The sequence below is a fragment of the Diadema antillarum genome, unplaced genomic scaffold, assembly GCF_040938485.1.
Source record: "Diadema antillarum isolate AM-2024a unplaced genomic scaffold, OU_Dant_1.0 seq00000733_RagTag, whole genome shotgun sequence".
Lineage (NCBI taxonomy): Eukaryota > Metazoa > Echinodermata > Echinoidea > Diadematoida > Diadematidae > Diadema > Diadema antillarum.
Window position 1 is genome coordinate 535,249 of NW_027271634.1, and position 20,613 is coordinate 555,861.

General features: G+C 37.5%; 1 protein-coding gene across 1 annotated transcript in view; it reads right to left on the minus strand.

The window, feature by feature from the left end:
• The window catches only part of LOC139738294 (uncharacterized), a 150,763-nt gene that overhangs the window by 73,177 nt on the left and 56,973 nt on the right, over positions 1–20,613 (minus strand). The window contains exons 11-12 of the mRNA XM_071648935.1: positions 18,499–20,074; positions 16,489–16,628 (exon numbers count right to left, since the gene is read on the minus strand). Of these exons, the coding sequence (XP_071505036.1) occupies positions 16,489–16,628; positions 18,499–20,074 (1,716 nt within the window). The remainder of the gene's footprint in view (positions 1–16,488; positions 16,629–18,498; positions 20,075–20,613) is intronic.

The window sequence follows — 20,613 nt, forward strand, 5'->3', positions numbered from 1 at the left end:
TGCTAATCACTATCATTATTATTATCATTATTATTATTATTATTATTATTATTATTATTATTATTATTATTATTACTATTACTATTATTACTATTGTTATTATTGTTATCATTATTTTGATTATTATTATCATTATTATTTAAGCAATATATCCCAGTGGAAGTAATGCCCCCCCCCAAAAAAAATGAGAAGTTGTAAATACATGTTTATCATGCTACCAAGAGTAAATTGAATGATGAGGGAAAACTTGTTGAAATTTTAGTAAACATGTGTCCCTCAAATATGAATATATCTGTTCCCAGCTAGACTACAACAAATGAGATATGCCCTGTTTCTGCCTCTAGCTATACTAATTATCCCCAGCCAAATTAGCTTATCCTTATCTGTGTCTGACATCTATTACAAGTTATCATTTTTTTTTTTCAACCTGAACAGCTTCAATTCCACTTCAGATATCCCCTTTGAGATCAAGTCCATTTTTTTATGGTCTTACACAGAAGTGAGGGACGAAATATTGAAATCTTTTCTCTTTTTTTCTTAGATTGATTCAAAGTTTTTTTAATCAAACAGTTACTTATCTTTCATATCAACTAGTAGAGTATGATATAAATTGGTCGAAGAAAAAAATACTCTCGGTGTCTGACATAGCTTTGGTTATTTTGTATGTATCATCAGAATTTCTCTCAAACCTACAAGAAATTAAAGTTTTGTGAAAATGAGCAAAGTAAGCTTATGAATTGAAATTGATAACATAAGAATGTCAAAAGAGTAAAAATTGATACTTCCATACCATTTAAAAAAGGGGAGGTAGAAAGAAAGAGAAACAAGAACTTACTGTGCAATCCAAGGTGTGGGACTGATTAAAGTCTGAGTGTTTATGGGGGTACTGTTGGGAATAAGCAATCATCAACAGCTCAAATATCACAGCAGATTTCCGTAGTGCTTTCCGAAAGGAAATACAAGCATTTTCCTCCACTGAAAGAACTACTGCCACTTACCATGTAGCTGCTGGTGTTAGTCTACAAAGTTCAGACTCCATTAAAGGACAAGTTCACCTTCATAGACATGTGGACTGAGTGAATGCAGCAATATTGATAGAACACATCATCAGCAAGAGTTTGAGGAAAATTGGACTATCCGTTTAAAAGTTATGAATTTTTGAAGTTTCTGCCTAGTCACTGCTGGATGAGTAGACTACTACAGCTTGTGATGTCACATGTGTACAACTATATAAAGAAAATATAAGGAAAATTCAAGATATTTTCACTTTTCTCGCATGATAAAAGAACACTTGACTTCCCTCTTTCAGAAGGCAAGGGGAATAATATTACCCATAACATAAAGTATGTCAGTGACGAGTCGAGGAAATGTGGACTTTTTTCAAAAAATAACATTTTGTGAAATTCTCTTTTTATTTTCCTTATAACGTTGTACGCATATGACATCATACACTCTGGTAGTCTTCTCATCCAGCAGTGACTGTGCAGATCTACTTTAAAAATTCATAACTTTTGAACGGATTGTCCGATTTTCCCCAAACTTTCACTGATGCGTTCTACAAATATTGCTGCATTCACTCAATCCACATTATATGAAGGTGGACTTGTCCTTTAACCATTGTGTATGGAAAAGGTGTGATTGGTATTTTGTCATCTTTGACCATATTCGCCCCAGCTGTCATCTTGTTTTATCGTCATTATTTTTCTTTTGCAAGAACATGATGATATGCATCTACGTGAGGAAGCACATATGAGTATTTTGCACATCAGGGTGTTTATGATATGGCTATTCCCACAATATTCTAGATATCTGCATAAGTGGGAAGGCATTACATTCCTATAGTATAACTTGGTCAAATTCAAACTGTTCAGACCAAAAAAAAAAAAAAAAAAATAGCCACTAAGCAATACCTCAGTAGAAATACTCTCAAACTATGATCAGTCAAAATGATTATGATTTTAGACATGAATTCAAAAATGTGGGATCTACTATTCCTCTAAATGTGTGTGTGTGTGTTTTTTTTTTTTTTGTTATTTTATAGGACTCTGATCTTGCTTCAAGTCTCTCTAATTTTCTGCACGAGAAGCATTCTATCTTGATTGGCTTCATTCCTGCACTCTAGCTGATACATATAATTCTTTGTGTCTCACAGTGGAAACACATAACATCTCATCTTCCCAGGTAGAGGGCTAGTCAGTGATGGTGGATTATCACCTTGTAGCTACAGATATGTAACAGATGGGGACTTGAACCACTAACCTTCCAGTCAGGGGTCCATCATCCCAACCACTAGGCCTACAGTATATGGAGGTCAATCCGTGCACTTATGACGCACAAGTCAAAGGCCAGTCATGTTGCTGCCTTGCCCTGAAGGTTGAAGACGTGATTGAGGCCACGAATGACTGATTACACAAGATCAAAGCACATCAACGGCCATCCACCTTCAAAGAATGGATAAACCCTGATAATGATGGCCATGCGAAACCACATGACTTATGAACACTGCCCCCATCATGATTACTTTGTAGGCTTTACCCTTGCCTTGGCACAGACACAATTTAGCAACATATATGCCATTGCAGCTATTCAACTTGAAGTGTGCATAGGTCATCACACACTTTTTTTTTGTTCTAATCTTTACTTTTATGATATGATAATCTTGAGGTCAAATCTGGACGTAACAGGTCTTGTCCTGGAAGATTATGATGGTCAAGCCTTGAATCAGACCACAAACTGACCACTGTCCAATGTTTTCCTCATGATTGTCATTGGATACACTGAAGAGAGCATGAAAAGGGCAAACGACCCTCCAAAGAAAGACGAGTTATTTTTAACAATAACAATGGAGAACATGAGCGAGGAAAGAGACTTCAAAGTCAGATTAGCATTCTGTGGTTGAGGGCATGTTGGTTAATCATGGATAAGAGAGAGCGAAGAGCTGGCAGCACGCATCCTAATAATAGTCGTCTCTGTCATGTGCGTATGCCACTAAAGTCATGGTCCATATTGCATTCATGTTATGTTCTACATCATTTTGCTGAAGACCCAACAAAGCTTGTTGTTTAGCATGTCAACATGAAGGAAATTTGCCAAGGAAGCCCACATACATAGATGTAAAACAAACATTGCAAAAACAATAATATGAATTTCAATCAACACAAGATCTTATATCAAGCACTAAAAATTCTGAATGTTGTCATTGCATTTCTATGAAAAAGAAAACTGTCAGAGTAAGTGTTTGTATTGTTCAGCTTCTTAAAGGACAAGTTCACCTTCATAAACATAAGGATTGAGAAAATGTAGCAATATTAGTAGAACACATCATTGAAAGTTTGAGGAAAATCAGACAATCCGTTCAAAAGTTATGAATTTTTGAAGTTTTTGTGCAGTACCCGCTGGATGAGAAGACTATACTGCAGTGTATGAATAACTTAGATGTCACATGCGTACAACAATATAAGGAAAACATAAAGAGAATTTCACAAAATTCCATCTTTTGAAAAAAGTACACATTCCCCTGACTTGTTACCGACAAATGTTATGGGTAATATTATTCCCCCTGCCTTTAGAAAGAGGCAAGTCAAGTGCTCTTTTATTATGCGAAAAAAAGTGAAAATATGTTGAATTTTCTTTTACATTTTCTTTATACTGTTGTACGCATATGACTCACAAGCTGTAGTAGTCTCCTCATCCAGCGGTTCCAACACAAAAATTTTAAAAATTCATAACTTCTGCATCGATTGTCCAATTTTCCTCAAACTTTCACTGATGTGTTCTATTAATATTGTTGCATTTTCTCAATCCTTATGTTTATGAAGGTGAACTTGTCCTTTAATAAGAAAATACCTGTGGACTTGTTTCAAGTAGACGGATCATCCGATACTTGGTATAGGGGACAAAAAAATGGTGAGGTCTGAATACTGAGACTATTTTAAAGACTGATCTGGTTACACCTGTACAGTCTCTTTTCATGATGTCTCATATTTTTAGCACATGACAGACAGGTTGTATCATATTATGTGTATTTACTTCTGGGAATACTCCCAAATGGATGTTTCATAAATTTGCCTCAAGTCAAGGCTGAAATATTTTCATATAAGATGATACTAGCAGGTGAGAAATGGCAATATTCATTGTAAAATAATAGTAAAGCCCAAAGCAAGACTTCTCTCTCTCTCTCTTTCTACTTATTTTTTTTTCTCATTGAAACTCATGCAAATATCTGTGGAGCTTGTGATACGGCTATATAGGCCTACTACTACGACTAATAAAGAGCCTTGGTAAAACTTGGAAAACAACCCCCCCCCCCCCCCCCCCCGCATAATGCTTTATCAAATATTAAAAAGGACTGTATCGAAAGTATTGTTTAACATATTATCTGGCTTTTGCTGGCAAAACAGCGCATGAATGCATTGTTCCCTTTCCTGAAGGATGCATTAGAACAGCCATATGTGAAAGGCATTGAACAATACTTCAATCTAGATTAGGGTTCATGCGTGGGTGCACAAAGGACTACTTTAACCCCTTGAGGACGGGCTGATTTTGCTACAACACGCATTTCCCATAGACACTTGCCCAAGTACACTCAGGACTCGTCCTCAATAATCATACACATCTCGTCTTTGCTGCAAGGATAAATACTGTGCATTTTATGTCAAGGGATGACTTGAAAGTTTACTTTGTCAGGCTAAATTTGCTCAAACTACTGTGAGAAAATTCATCATACAAGTGTATGACCCCTAGCCTCATAGACCTCTGGAGACATAAAATGCTATTAAAAACGCCATTTATTTTGTTGACAAAGATAATAATAATATGGCCTCTTGCTTTACTATCCTTTCCTGATGACATAAATCAATCTATTTGCACATTATGCAAGTTCTGATTCAAAGAAGCCAGACAGATCTTCTACAGACGTAAGGGCATGCATGAAAGTGATACAATACACAATCATGATGTAGCAATACAAGTTTACAAAGTATATATTCATGAAAAGATTGCAAAAGTCCTTACCTTAAGAAGAGTCTTTCAAAACTTGATAGAAGGCTATGGATGTATAGATGTGACAGTCCCAAGGGGGGGTAAACTTAACACCAAAGAACTTGAACTGGGGGGCAAGCAAATATCTTTACCCTGACAGAATCAATTGCACGAATGTCCTCAACTAGTCAGTGCCTAGCTCCCTTGCAGCACAGTCTGTCGCACACATGCATACTGAGACATGACTCACGAGTGAACTAAAGCGGGGTGCCTCCCTCAAACCGCTGTTTCAAACTCTTCCAAAACATTGTCTCTCAGGGACAGACACAACAAGTAAAAAAAAAAAAAAAGAAAAGAAAAGAAAGGGCATGGCCTCTTTCTCTCCTTCTTTTAATTGTTTGAACCAGGAGGACAGAGGGGCTTTCCTGCGAGAGAGAGAAAAGAAAAGCCGCTGCGAAATCAATAGACTTAGAAGTGATGATCTTTGAAGGCCTGTCCCATTCAGATAGAGCACTGGGCCATTCAGAGAAGAAATGACATCAGCCCTTCAATCAGTCTGGTTCAGAAGAAAACTCATTCAGAGCTCGTTCACAGGTGGCAGTAATTCTTAAGGCCAACTTCCCCTTGCCCGTTTCTATCCTATGATTATCTCACATCACCTCTCTCCTCCTCCACCTTTTGATCACTTTTTTCCCTCGTTTCTCAAAAATGGGTGAGTAGGTGTTTAAAGACTTCTAGAAAGAAGGCCTGCCATTTTCTTCGGAGAAGCTGACAACAAACATAAGTTATCCGGTCTATCATCAATTTCTGTCTTTAGCTTATTATGTCGGGAAGAACTTTAAGGTAGCATCCAAGAAATGGATCAATGAATACAGAAGAATAGATGAATTAAAAGATGGCTAGACAGATACATGAATAAGTAAATTATTCACAGTCATTAACAAGTGGTCCCAGAATGTTAATTTTCCATTTCTTAATGAGAAATCTAATATTCTGCAAAATTCACTAACAGACAAAAAATTATCTTTCACATTAAACTGGCTATCTAAAAGTGTGTTGCTGGTCAAATTATGTGAAGTTCCATTTAATCATGATTATTGGAGCAAGCTTAACCAAAGTGATAAAAAAACCACACAAACAAACCAAAAAACAACTTAATGATGGTAAACACATATTCTAGAGTGAAAAGAGTGTACAAAAAATATAGGGGTATGCAGTAGGAGAACAATCATTACTTTTGAAGTTTGGACAATAAAGCAGTATTGTAAGGAAAAATCCCAAGTATTGAAAGTTTGAGTTTCTGAGAAATATCCTTATTCAACCTCAACTGGGACACTGTCCTTGTGTGGGGTTTTGATCATGTGATGATGAAACACTCTGAAATGTTAGCAATCATTGTTCTAGTGACTCAAAGAAACAGACAAACAAGCAATCAACAGAAGAATACTTGGAATTTATCAACAACAACAACAAAAAAAATTCCCTCAGGGATGAAAACATTGCTACGCGACCTTTGACAGAGGTTCATTACACGTGGTTCCACATGGTTTTACGGCTTCCTAAAATGAGAAGCCAAAACAAAACAAAACTAAACTAAACAAAACAAAACAAAACAACACATTTTTGTTTGTCTTTGTTCTCCCTAGTTTGCAGCTGTCTGGAGCCAAAGTAGTGACACTGGGGACACTCATATTTCTGAGGGGTCGTACCACATTCCGAAGTTATGAATTTATTGCATTGCTTTCCACAAGTATGCATAACACGATTAAGGAAGTCAGATGATTCACAATTTATCAATTTTACCCCGTAAAAGGTAGGCAGATTTTTCTGAATTATCAAGGGTATATGAGTAATATATCATATGGATATAACTGTCAGGCCTTAAGAAAGTACAATACAGAAATCATTCACAAAAATCATGCCAATCTTTATAACCTGGTTCAAGTTTCCTTAAAATTAGTAAAGAACCTGCAAAAACAACAACAACAAAATAACAGATACCTATATAAATTGCTCCATTCATTTCAGCATATGGTAATACATCTACATATATTTATTCATGTGTTTATATGTATGGATTATGTACATTTGCAGAGGGAGACATAATTTGATTTGATTTGATTTTGTACGATTAAAGTTTGCCATGATATCATGGATACGAAATTGAAAGTGGTCATTTGAAGGAAGATACAAACTTGTCCAGCCTAGTGGTGATATTTCATGGTCAGTTACTAATATAAACTTCTACACATGCTCTTCAACTAACTTCAGCTCCATTCAATTTACAACCATAGAAACTTTCAAAAGGAAGAAGACATCTGGTATACGAGGTGTGAAATACAATAACATGAAAGTTAGAGTCACAAAGGCGCATTGAAATATACATTGATTGAAAGTAGATTTAGATGACTGCACATACAGTAAAAGCTTGATTGATTCTGTAGCCATATCTCTCATACCAGAAGATATAATTGCATCATTTCTTGGTTTCACAGCATTATGTGACATATTGCTTTGAATGAATACTGGCCACAACAGTGCTTCCATTAATAATAGACTTTCAGAATCCTTTATGGCACAATGGATGCTGTGTGTAACCTTAACCCCTGAAACCTAGAGATGTATGAACAGAAAAAGCTGATGTCATGAACTCTATTTTGATGCATTGGTAAAATGTCTGCTGGCATCAAAATCATCCCTTTAAAAGGGGAAGTCTAGAGCAATCTAAAGTTAGTCTGAAAAGAAAGAGTAAGATTTTATAAGCAATCATCATAATAGGATAAACAGTAATGAATGTAAATTGTGAAGTTTCGCTAATTTTCACAGAACAGTTCTTGAACAATCAATATTGATATGTAAATGAGGTAAAGTTTATGATGTCATTGTCTCAAAACTCACAAGTGTGCATCTAAAATTTGACTCTTTCCTTTCAGAGTAACTTTTAAAGAGTGTGTACAGTTCTGGTCGAGGTGAGGATTTAGCTTTTAACATTTTGCAAGATATTCAGAAACCACTCTATGAGATGTTAAAGAGCATGCAATTCTAAGGGGTATCAAAAGTTTATTTAATGAAAAATTGGTTTTGAAATGGCTGTGATATCCAAAAACAAGGTGAAAAAAAGAGATCCTAATAAAAGGCGTGGCCTGTCGCCTTTTATTATTATCACTTTTTTGGATATCTCAGCCATTTGAAAACCAATTTTCATCAAATAAACATTGAATCCTTCTTAAAATTACATGCTCTTTGATATTTCATAAGAGGTTTCTCATTATCTCACTTAGGAATGTTAAAACATGAATCCCCACCTCAACCAGTCCTGTACAGTCTCTTTAACTGGTGCAGAATTTCCCTTAAACAGATGGAATGGAAGAGCAAGTCAGTACAAGAAAAAGAGAGAGACGGAGCCAGGCAGACAGACAGACAGACAAACAGATTGTGACAGACAGAGTAATACATACAGGTAGAAAGACAATGTTTGAGACGAAATGACAGGGACAGAAGGTACAGTTAAAGATGTGGAGACATACATGACTAAAACAATCTGGCAAAATTCCTGCACATCTTTCCAACCATATCAGCAACCATGGCTCAAGTTTTAGCGTCTGGGAACAAAAAGTACCCTAACATAGCGTGGGCTTGCACGGCGCATGATTCACAACCGCCACTGTTACCTCGATCCGATCCCAGAGTCGAACCAATTAGCCAAGTGGCACGAGCCCAGCTGACGTATGGCAAGTCGTGAGTCAAGTACACGTGGAGGTTTCCATTCCCAGAACACTGGGGCCAACTTCCTTCCCTGCTCCTTCAAACTTTGATACAGTTTACTCAGGCCGTTTTCACACCAGTCGAGAAATGTACATTTATGTAATTGCAATGCTGAATTACTATTATGAGTACAATTACGATTTGAATTACCATCCATACACACCACCTCCATCTGTTGAATTTTGTATATTGTTTACTTCACTCTGATCACTTGAGTTTTATGACAATGTATAATTATCGTAAGGTTCTACAATTATTGTACACTCTTTTCATCATACATATGCACCTTATTTTCTGTTATTAAAAAAAAATGATGTCTATATATCGTCGCTGGGGTGACAAGACCTTGTATCGACAAAATGTAAAATGTTCAGGAGAGCCAAAAAACATGGCCGCCAAAGCACAGTGGCGAATGGGAGAACCTTTCCTTTGACATGCCGTGGTGGCTTCATTTTTGGAGTAAGACAGTTGGGATTTGGACAGGACATCACTTAAACCATAATTGCACCATTAATCCAAAAAAGTCATTTTCACCAAAATTGCAGATACAAGGTGTTGTCATCCCAGCGACGATATGTTTTTGTCAAAAAATTAAATAAAAATTGAAATCGAATTGAAATTGAACCGAGGAAGGCTTCATGGATTCTGCGGTTCTTAAATTCAGAGCAAGGAGCAGAGGTGTGACTTCTTTCCGAGTTCCCATCTATCACTCTTGGGTGGTAAAGTATTGTGCGCTTTGACTGCAGTGCGAGCACTCGAGGAGCACGTTTTTCCTGCGGAAGTGGTTGGAAGGTTTTGTTCTGTAATTTTGGTGAATTGTGATTGAAAAACGCCTCTGGACAGTCTTTTGAATCACGATTGGACCTACGATTTAAATCACCCTCCGTGATTCCAGTTTGTATTCACACAAAAAAAGTGCACAATTTGAATTATGATTCAATTGCAGGGATGCCAAGTTCAAAAAAGTTCTATGAGTGAGATTTTCATGACTCGGCATCTCGGCGAGCGAATGTGCGCGCAAATGAGGGTGTGGGAGGGTTCCCTGCCCGCCTCCCCCCTGTGGCGCCTCCCACGGTAGGGAGCTTTTTCAATTTTTAGCTCTTAATGGTGCGATCAGGTGCATACTTAAGTGACTATTTTTTACTTATTTTGAAAGACAAAAGGAAAATATACCTTCAATTTGAGCTATGCTCCTTATTATGGGCCCAAATTGCAGACTTAGCCCGATGCGTGAGAAAAATGGGTGCCATGCGTGAGATCGTGAGACGACCCGTAAATGCTTGAGTCTCACTCAGAATGCGTGAGACTTGGTAGCTCTGCAATTGTTACATCATTACAATCGTGTTTCAAATTATGCACTCTCAGTTCATGTGAAAACAGTCACAGTCTTGTCTAATGTCTTGTCACATTGCTCAAACAAGATACATGTAGGCAACAGTAAACTTCCTTCCTCTGCATTAGGTAAATATCTCTATTCTTCCCCTCCATAATGTACTGGATTAAATCATGGGATACCTTCAATAAAACTCCAATATGAAAAAATTTCTTCATAGCATGAGAGAATACCAGTACCTCAAGATTGAGTGATTTTAATTGTGGATAGACATCTACACTAGTTGATCTACAAGGCTTAAGGAAATCCTCATACATAGAATTAAACAACCGCTATATTGTAGAATGAGTATACTTGAAACACATCATAATTTCACTGTAAACTGACAAAAAAATGTCATCGATTGTACAAACCGGAAAATTTATAAATCTTGTAATTATGCAAAAAATGAGGCCTTTATATAATATGTGTGTAATTAGAAAAAAAAAGTTTTATGTCTTAATATCGAAGCATCTACCAATTTGGGACGTTCCTATTGTCAAAAGCATGTTACTATGGTGTTTTGAATAGACCTGTTGTGTTTACATCTCTACCCTCTTGCATATCTAACTTTAAAGCTAATTTTCTCAAAAGTTAATTCCTTCAGAAACTAGTTTCCACACATTTTGTTTTTCTGTAGATATATGGAAATAAAGTAGAAAGCTTTAACATTACTGAAAATTTTAGATTCTGGAAAAAAAACAATAATAAGAAAATAAAACACAAAGAAAACAGAAAATGGCAGCACACAGATATGTAAAACTTGACTTGACTTTGATGATAAGACCTTTAAGTTTGGATAGCAATGAACCACATCCCTACCACCTGGTGCTTGTAGTGCCAACCCCATAGGGGTGTACATATTACATGTCTCTAGGTGGATAGCCAACGGCTTATTAAACATCTGACTCCTTGGGCATTCATTTGAAGATGTCAATCTGCAAGGCATATGATTTACTGCAAATTCCAGTTCTTGCTCCACTATTCAGTGCGGATTAAACTTAACACCATCCTTTTTCCCCTATATTAATATTGCTGTTCTTGTTAATATAGTTACAGTATTGCTGTTGCTGTTTCTATCATTGTTTGTGTTTATCAAAGTGCATTTGAAATACTTGTAATTCAATGAAAATTAATACATTGAGCTATGTTTTGTAAGTTCTTTGACAGTAAATGAAGAGTATCAAACTGGATATCAATCAATTGCATAAATTTTAAACAAAAATTTTGATGATGCATCATTATCTGCTGGAACAAATATTATTCTACAAAGGTGAAACCATTAAACACTTTGTCTGCACTTTCCATTGTTTATCTTTTACGTTAAAATCTTGCAAACTTTACAAGGGGTCTGAAAATCAGCCTATAACACTGATCCACAATTCTTTTTTTTTCTCTCTTTTTTTTCCTTTTTTTTAAAGTGGCAAACTGATTTATGGATTGTTGAAGTTGTGTTTTTACCCCAGAGTGAGAAGAAAAGTTTTTAGTGTTGCCATGTCTGTCAGCATGCCATGACTACTATCACTCATCAGTGGCATGCTTGGGCTGTGTCCCCAACCAGGTTATCTCATTAGGGGATGATCTATGCTGAAATAGTCATCAGATTTCTTTTTAATTTCTTTTTTTTTTGGGGGGGGGGAGCTAGGGTGGTGGGTTGGGGGAAACTCTTAAAAAGAGACTGTTCACAGAGCTGACGATTAGGATGAATATGACAGCAGTTTGTAAACAAAGAAAAAAATATGACAGCTTTAAAAACTATGGTAAACAATGAACACATAAGAAAGAAAGCTGATGGCTCACAAAATATACCCCCCCCCCAATAAAATGAGGTGAGAATAATGTATCAAAAGAAATCAATATCTCTCATAAACTTTGTCTTGTGTCCACTATTAGATAAAGAACTTTAATGTCTTTCAAACTCATAAAAAAAACAATAGAAAATGAAAGGAAAAATAACTTTGCATTTAACCCACAGTTTAGAGGGACCAATCATGCCATAAATTACATCTGTACGGAAATGCCTTTTGTATGAGGTAATCAGTGAGGTAATGGGTGTTTGTGCCAAGTCATGATTAATGGGCAAGTGGTAAGACTGAAAAAAGATGATGATACTAGTACACCTACCAGCTTTTCATTTTAAAGTGTTCAAAGTTTGTGTGTTCCTTTTGCAACCCTGAAAATTAAATTCCTTTCATAAGCTGTTATATTGTAGAGGTAGGCAATGCAGACCTTTCATCAGAATGATAAAATTGAAACTTTTTATGATGGAGGGGAAAAAATACTGCAGATTTTCAGTGAACATATTCAGACCCCCCCCCCCCTTCCAACCATTACTCTTGTTACAAAGTGGGAGTGTATTCTTCAAGAGTGACATGGGGTTAGTTTTTCATTTCTTTTCTGATACCATAAAGAATTTATAGATGTTGGAAGACAATATTCTTCAACCATGCAAAATGTTGTGATGTTTGCAAAAGGGGTATATGACTTTTAAAGTGCCTAGAATCACCCTCATGAGAAACATTAGGACAGACTTAACCACGTAATCACTTCAGAGATTTTCGCAGAATGTCAACCACTACCGGTGCACTCAGTGGTGGAAGCAGTATACTTCTCGCAATATTTTGCATGAGTTCAAACAAAATGTGGTTTAATCACGTGAAGATTAAACTGTGCATGAGAAGTGTGATACAGAGGTGATATGAACTGGGCAAGGGAAAAGTACCCCCCCCCCCACTACCTTATTAACTCTAGAGACTCCTTCAGTGCCAAGAAAAGAAGTGAAATGCGATTACAACATTTCTGTCTTCCCTCATCTTCAATGAGGTCATGTGACTAATAAAGAGACTAAAACTGTCCCCTTCCCAGACACATTACATAATCTCTTTACCTCAGCTGAGCTGACTGAAAAGAGAGATTAGTCTCATGGATGTAGAATCTATAATCTCTACAAGCAGAACTCTAGACTGGCAACAGCCAAGGTAACTCTACAAAGTGATACACCATTTCAATCTACTACTTTTTTTGTCATATTCATGATTTGCACTTTGCACTGCTCATGAAGAATAAAGATAATGCGGATATACTATACTCAATACAAGCAAGTACTTAATACATTGTAATCATCACTTTCACTATTATCATCAATCCATGGTATCATTATCAAGATACAAGATGGTTATTGCAGATGTTGCAAAGCAATCTGTTACACTGACATTTCTCATACCATTCAGATACTGTATACGCTATATATTTCGCGGGGGTTTTATTTTCGCGAATTTTGCGAGTCGGGAGCTATTCGCGAATTTAACAACACGCGAAAATATTACCTTCCAAAATGAATCCCTTGCCTTGATGATACGAAAATTTCAGTACTAGTAGTATACCATGTCATATGCTTACCGAACAGACCATATACTGTACTGGCTAAGCTTGTTTACTTACATATAGCACGTCCACGTCTACTTACGAATACTGTAGAGAGCCAATCCATTCATTATCGCAAGGGGACCACTCGTCAGAAATCTAGCGCGATGGACTTAACCACTTAAGAAATGTTGAATTCTAACTTACTAGTTAGCAGAGTTTGGCAAGTTTTTTTTCATGCAGTGTATAACTAGTATCATTCTTTTTGCTAGTAAGTTGAAAATTCACACTTTCTTTGCCACTTCATTTTCTCTGGTCCCCCAATCGCGAATTTAACCACTCGCGAAAATGTGTGACAGCGGCAATTCACGAAAATTTATGTACGCAAAAATTATAGCGTATACAGTATTGCATATTGATTTTTTTTTTTTTTTTGGGTAAAATTGTATTAAAAACAATGCTTATCATTAATCCACTGCAGTAATCATTTCAAATTCATTATACTGATTATTTCTTCCATTTTCATCTCTGGATTTCTGCCACAGATAGAAACATCTCATTGTATGCATCTGTTTTGTGCAAAACAATTATGAATATACAGCATACTTGCCATCTATTCATCTTTTGTACAACCACAATGTAAGAATTCATCACATGAAATGCCCTTTGACCCCTGATTTGCTGAACAATCCAGCCAATCTTGGAGATGACACCAAAAGAATCTCTCAGACATTGGAAATGAAACGAAATCTACACCACTGCACCAGTTTTTCGGGGTCTTTACACAAAAACAGAACAAGACAAAAAATAGAAACGAATGAAGTGTGCATGATTGGACATCTCTACTGGTCATTAGCAGTGGCCAGGAGCCAAGTGACTGACCACTGGTTTGAAAAGTAGAACAGAGGGCATGACTTTCTCTGTCCTTTCCGACCGATTCGCTCTATGACGTCTGGCTGAAATCCAATGTTGGAGCGGACATTGATTCACCAAGGGGGGTTTCAGCACTGTAATATCTCCCTACAATGAATCACAGGGTTCAGTTCAAATTGAAATTGACACTGGAGAATTCTATTGCATGATTGTTCTCTTTCAACCTCCCCCTCTCTCTCTCTCACAAGCTTTTCCATTTGTTGTCGTTCATATTACCATCACTATTTTTGTCGTATTGAATGTTCTCTTTCTCAACCCCTCCCCCCCCCCCTCCCCCCCCAGCTTTTTCATCTGTTGTTGTTGGTATTGTAATTGTTACTTTTGTCTTCCTCTGCTTTAATTTATTTCACTTTATTGATTGTTTACTATTTCTCTACCCCTTTCTCTATATCTCAAGCTTTTCCATTTGTTGTTATTGCTATCATGACTTTTGCTTTATTTTGTCTTATCCTATATTTTTGTTTTTGTTTTCTTACTCAGCATTTTCCTTTTCTTTCTCTTTCATATGCCTTTTACAATTTACAACTTGTAAAAATCATATGTTGTTATGCTGAATCTTACAACTATGACTGTAATATTCCAATTGGCTACATTCTCCAACTCAAGATCATGTATACCAAACAAATGAAATTTCTGGAAACATATAATATTGATAGTAATTAAAAATGCCTCCGGCACCCTTCGGGCGGAGGCATAAAAATGCTAGGCATGAGACGCATTAGCCATTTGCTAAGCATCACTGTTCACAGAAATCTGCAAACTAAAACACTCATAAGCAGACAAACTTTTGGGGATCATTTTACTTTTGTGTGGTTAAAGCAGTTTGCACAAGAGTTTCTCCCTCACCACATCATGTTAGCACACATGATACAGACAGTGGCATTCATACAGACAGTGGCATTCATACAGACAGTGGCATTCATACAGACAGTGGCATTCATACAGACAGTGGCATTCATACAGACAGTGGCATTCATACAGACAGTGGCATTCATACAGACAGTGGCATTTCCCCGACCTGCGTATCTCAATATAACTACATGTATATTTTTGTAAATGACTTAAATAATTTATATCAAATACAATAGTTATTAAAAAAAAAAAACCTCGAATAATATATTATTTACTCATTATTTATCTAGCGATCCACGTCCCACAAGCTTTGCTTTTTAGTGGATCACTATTTTCCATAATCGAATCTATTTTCCGCACGGTCACAAAGTATACATGTATTGTTCCTCCTAATTATTGTATATATATATAATATTTATATGTTGTTATCTATCTCGGATCCTTTATGAATCTTTTGCAAATGCTTGAACAATATTATTTCATGTCATGTATACTTTGTGCTATGTTTTGATTTTCTTGATTGGAAATAAAACTATGATTGAATTGAATTCACAATGCAATGGAGAAATTGCTGAAAATTGATATAATACATTTCTTTATTGGAAAGCACAAAAGTGTAAGAGATTGGAAAACACAAAAGGGAAATTACACTGATAAAATGTTTCCAACTATGTTCCTGCCTGTAAATCATCAGCAGAGAATAAATAACTAGATAATAAAATGAATAAATAAATAAACAAATAAATTAACAATTAAAAAGACTTCATGTACTTCAGCTCTTTGCATATTTACCTCCCTATCACACAGTAAGCACACCAATACAAAAGACTGTTGTGTGCCAGATTGCTGGACTCATAGGTGTAGAGCGCCATCTCTTGTTAGAAACAGTTCAATAAGTATGGTTCCCTGTTTCCATAGCAATCTATAGCATTTGAGAAGTTTGATATTTTTCATTTTCCACTGGCTCAGAAAAATTCAAGAATTTGCAGCAATCAATCTTAACCCTGCTATTTAAAACACACGTTATGCAAGGATGTCACAATACACACAACATAAAAAGCATGGAAAATATTCAAAATGAAAAGAACAAAACTCACAAATGCATAAGCACACAAACATGTGGGAACACCATCAGACAAACTTATACACACACACACAAGAAAGAAAAAAACTTCAACATACACACTAATTCAATCAGTAAACAAACAAACAGCTGGACTTACCTGTCCCGCTTCTCCGCTCCATTTCTCTGCGCGTGCTTCTTCTTGATGATGGCGACGTGTTCTTCCGTAACAGGTGAAACGCGCGCTCGCACCTCTGGCTCCGACCCCGAGCTGGATTCATCTTCCGTAATTTGGTCCGCCTTTGGAGTGACAGAAATTATATTGGATGGTTATCACAGATTAAGACAATAGATAAGCAAAAAGAAAGCAAACATACAAAGCAAACTCTGAGATGTCCTCTTGGTGAAAAACAAAGAAACTCTTGTGATACACCATTAAAATGACTTTTTCTTTTGTGTTTTCTTTTGCTCATTCTCCTTGAATCCAGGAGCCTTAATTCTATTTTGGCTGCATGTATTTTCTTTCTTCTATTTGTATTTTTTAAGACACCATATCTGTTGTTAAGCAACCAGTCCTGAATATATATAGCTGTTTTAAATCATCACCTCTCTAAAACTTTTGCTACGTAATGCACATGCACACACACACATACACACACCCACACATACACACACACACACACAAACACATTAACTTACTTAAATTTACTCAAATAAAATTGGGAAAATGTTGCTATTCATCAAAAAAAAAGACTCATTAAAAATGCAAAGTTCTATTCCAGTTTAAGTGTTTGACATTCTCCTTTATAAGTCATTATAAGAACAGCTTTTTTGAAGTGATAGGTAATACAATGTACTTCCAGGCAGCTCATTTGAGTTCAAATCTAACTCATTGAAGATGGACTGATTTTACTACAAGACTCATTTACCCATAGACACTTGCCCAAGTATACTCGAAACTCGTCCTCAACAGGTTAAGTTACAGTATGAATCTCCTGGTGTTGGTGCTGATGCACTCAAATACAGGCCACACATTTGTCGCCCTCTGTTGGAAATATCCCTACAGTGTCAACTCTGGTACACAAGTTTGTTCAATGCTGGTGTGTGATGAGGTGTGTTCATTCTGGCTTTAACTAACAAGATATTTAGATTACCCCCCCCCCCCCCCCCCAAAAAAAAAAAGAAAAAAAAAAGAAAAAAAGAAAAAAAAAAGAAAAAAAAAAAGAAAACCAAACAAACAAACAAACAAACAACAAACAAACAAACAAACAAACAATAAAAATCAGGGAAAAGGAGAGGAAGGATAGACATTGATTCACCTTGTACTTAGCTTTAAAGGACAAGTTCACCTTCATAAACATAAGGATTGAGAGAATGTAGCAATATTAGTAGAACACATCAGTGAAAGTTTGAGGAAAATCAGACAATCCGTTCAAAAGTTATGAACTTTTGAAGTTTTTGTGCAGTAACCGCTGGATGAGAAGACTACTGCAGTGTATGTATAACTTAGATGTCACATGCGTACAACAATATAAGGAAAATATAAAGAGAATTTCACAAAATTCCATCTTTTGAAAGAAGTACACATTCCCCTGACTCGTTACCGACAAATGTTATGGGTAATATTATTCCCCCCGCCTTTAGAAAGAGGCAAGTCAAGTGCTTTTTTATTATGCGAAAAAAGTGAAAATATGTGGAATTTTCTTTTACATTTTCTTTATACTGTTGTACGCATATGACTCACAAGCTGTAGTAGTCTCCTCATCCAGCGGTTCCAACACAAAAATTTTAAAAATTCATAACTTTTGCATCGATTGTCCAATTTTCCTCAAACTTTCACTGATGTGTTCTACTATTATTGTTGCATTCTCTCAATCCTTATGTTTATGAAGGTGAACTTGTCCTTTAAATCAATACATATCTGGCCTACTTCACCGCAAGGAAAATGTTCTTTTTAAATGATTAAAAGTTAGAAAACTTATTAGATCAGCAAACTCAATTTTACACACAGTAATCTTCCTCTTATGATTATGTCTTTATATGGGAAATGTGATGACGCACTTTTCAACTCCTAAATGCTCATAACAAATGATGTAGGGTTCTTGCAAATAAGGCATCAATATTATCACTACCCACACACTGGAACAGTACCACAAAAGACCCTTCTTACCTTGTTGTCCCTCTGTGGAGAAGCTTGCTCCGAGGACGACGGTGCAGCGGTGCCATTCTTCATCCACCTCCCTTCCTCACCACCACTTGAAATGTCTCCATCCCTGGAGTCCTGGTGCCTCATTGATGCCTGCGAACCCATCTTGGATCTCCTCGGAGGTGGGGCGGGAGATGAGGGTGCCTTGCGGGACGAGGTGGGCGATGCGTCTTTGGTGAGCTGCGGGGACGTTGAAGCTCCGTTGGTGCGGCGTATCTTTTGAGGACTTCTCGGGTGTGGCTGGGGCTTGCTGGGTTTCCGCTCAGGACTGGATGTCGGAGAGGGTTCCCTGCCCTTTGAGACTTTGGACTGCTTCTTTGGACTCGCGGTCCTCTTCTGCGGGATGGGTGAGGACTGCGGTGATTTGACCTTCTTCTCTGGCAGAGATGGAGTTTTCTTTGTTTTTTCAGTGGGGGAGGTTCCATGGACACTTGTTTCCTCGTCAACAGGCGATGACATCTCAAGACCCAACCTTGCCATCTTGATGCTCTCATCCACTGCCTCAGATTTCGGATGAGATGCATCCCCATCTTGCTCACCATCAATTGTCTGTGATGTCTCTTTGATTTCACTCGCAATCAGAGCAGCCAAATTCTTTTGCTTCTTGACGCTTTCCTTGTAAGACTGGGGCTTAGCTGAACTTTCCGACACCTTGGGTACTGATTTTGTCGGGCTTGGTTCGGGAACATTTGTAGTGGAGCCCCTTCTGACTTCTGCTGTATCTTTGTCACTTGCTTTTGGAGGGGGTGCACCAGTAGAATTGTCTCCATAGACTAATGAAATTTGTCCAGCTAGGGGAAGAGCACCCAAGATCTCCATACTGGGAGGGCGTGAAAAGCTTTTCGCCAGTGGTGACACTGCTGCCTTCTTCACCTCCTCAACTGTTATGGGTTGCGTCCTGAACCGCGACTCACTGCGACGTTTTCTCTTCGGAGGTTCCACCTTGGGCGGTGGCACAGTGGGTGAATCTGATTTCTCTTTAAAGAGTCTCATTTTCTCAGACAGTGACAACTTGGAGTACTCATCCTCCTGAATATCTGGAGGCTGCTCTTCCTCCTCTGCCATCGACGGAAGTCGGCTGTCATCCGACTCCGCAGACTCCTCCTCCTTTGCCTTCTCCTTCAGCTTCTCCTTTTGAATCTCCATTCGGATCCTCTCCTGCGTATCCATCGGTTCCTCAATCTCCTCCCTCTTGATTTCCCTTGCGATATCTTCATCCTTCTTCTCCGGAGTTCCCTCGCTGCTTTTCTCCTCCTCCCCCTCTCTCTGCTCCTTCTCTGCCTGCGCTGCCATGTCTCTGGCAAGCGATGAGGCTGAGGTGAGTTCTTCCGGTGTCACCGGCTGGGTTTGGTATCGCTCTCTACCCCTCGTCCGGTGGAACCTCTGCGATCTGGACTTGACCCTGGAGGCTTCTTCTTCCACAGCCTTCTTCCTGGCAGCAGAGATCTGAGTGAACATCTTCATCTTTTCTGAGAGGCTCAGGCTAGCAAGTTGGTCAGCCTCTTCCTCACTCTCTTTGGTTTCCTCACTTGATTCAACTCTGGAAACATAGGTAAAAGAGAAAAGGAATGCAAATTGCATTTATCACCACACATACGACTCACATATTTGAATGGGTTGATAAGAATTATGTACTCAAAGTACCTCTGAATTGTTTGAACCCATAAGGTGCAGCCAAGTAGGTACCTGTGTATATACAATTCCTACTGACCCACAGAAAAAAAAAACCACGAACCCCCCCCCCCCCAAAAAAAAAAAAAGACAAAAAGACAAAAAAAGATGAAACAGTGAGTTATGTGTTTTATAAAGTGTATTGAAAACTCCAAAATTGTGGCTACACTGTATGCTAACAGCAGTTTATACTGGATGCATGGACAAATCATGCATCTGGTACTTATCAGGTAAATGGAAAAAAATCATACATCCCATAATTATTGGACCAATGATGAAGGAAAATGGTATGACTGAAAGAAAAACATGCATGCAGTCAGTGAGAAATGATTACATGACAATTGACCAATCAAATTGCAAGAATTCCCTAGCCAATTTTACAATACACATCTTCACCATGACGACTGA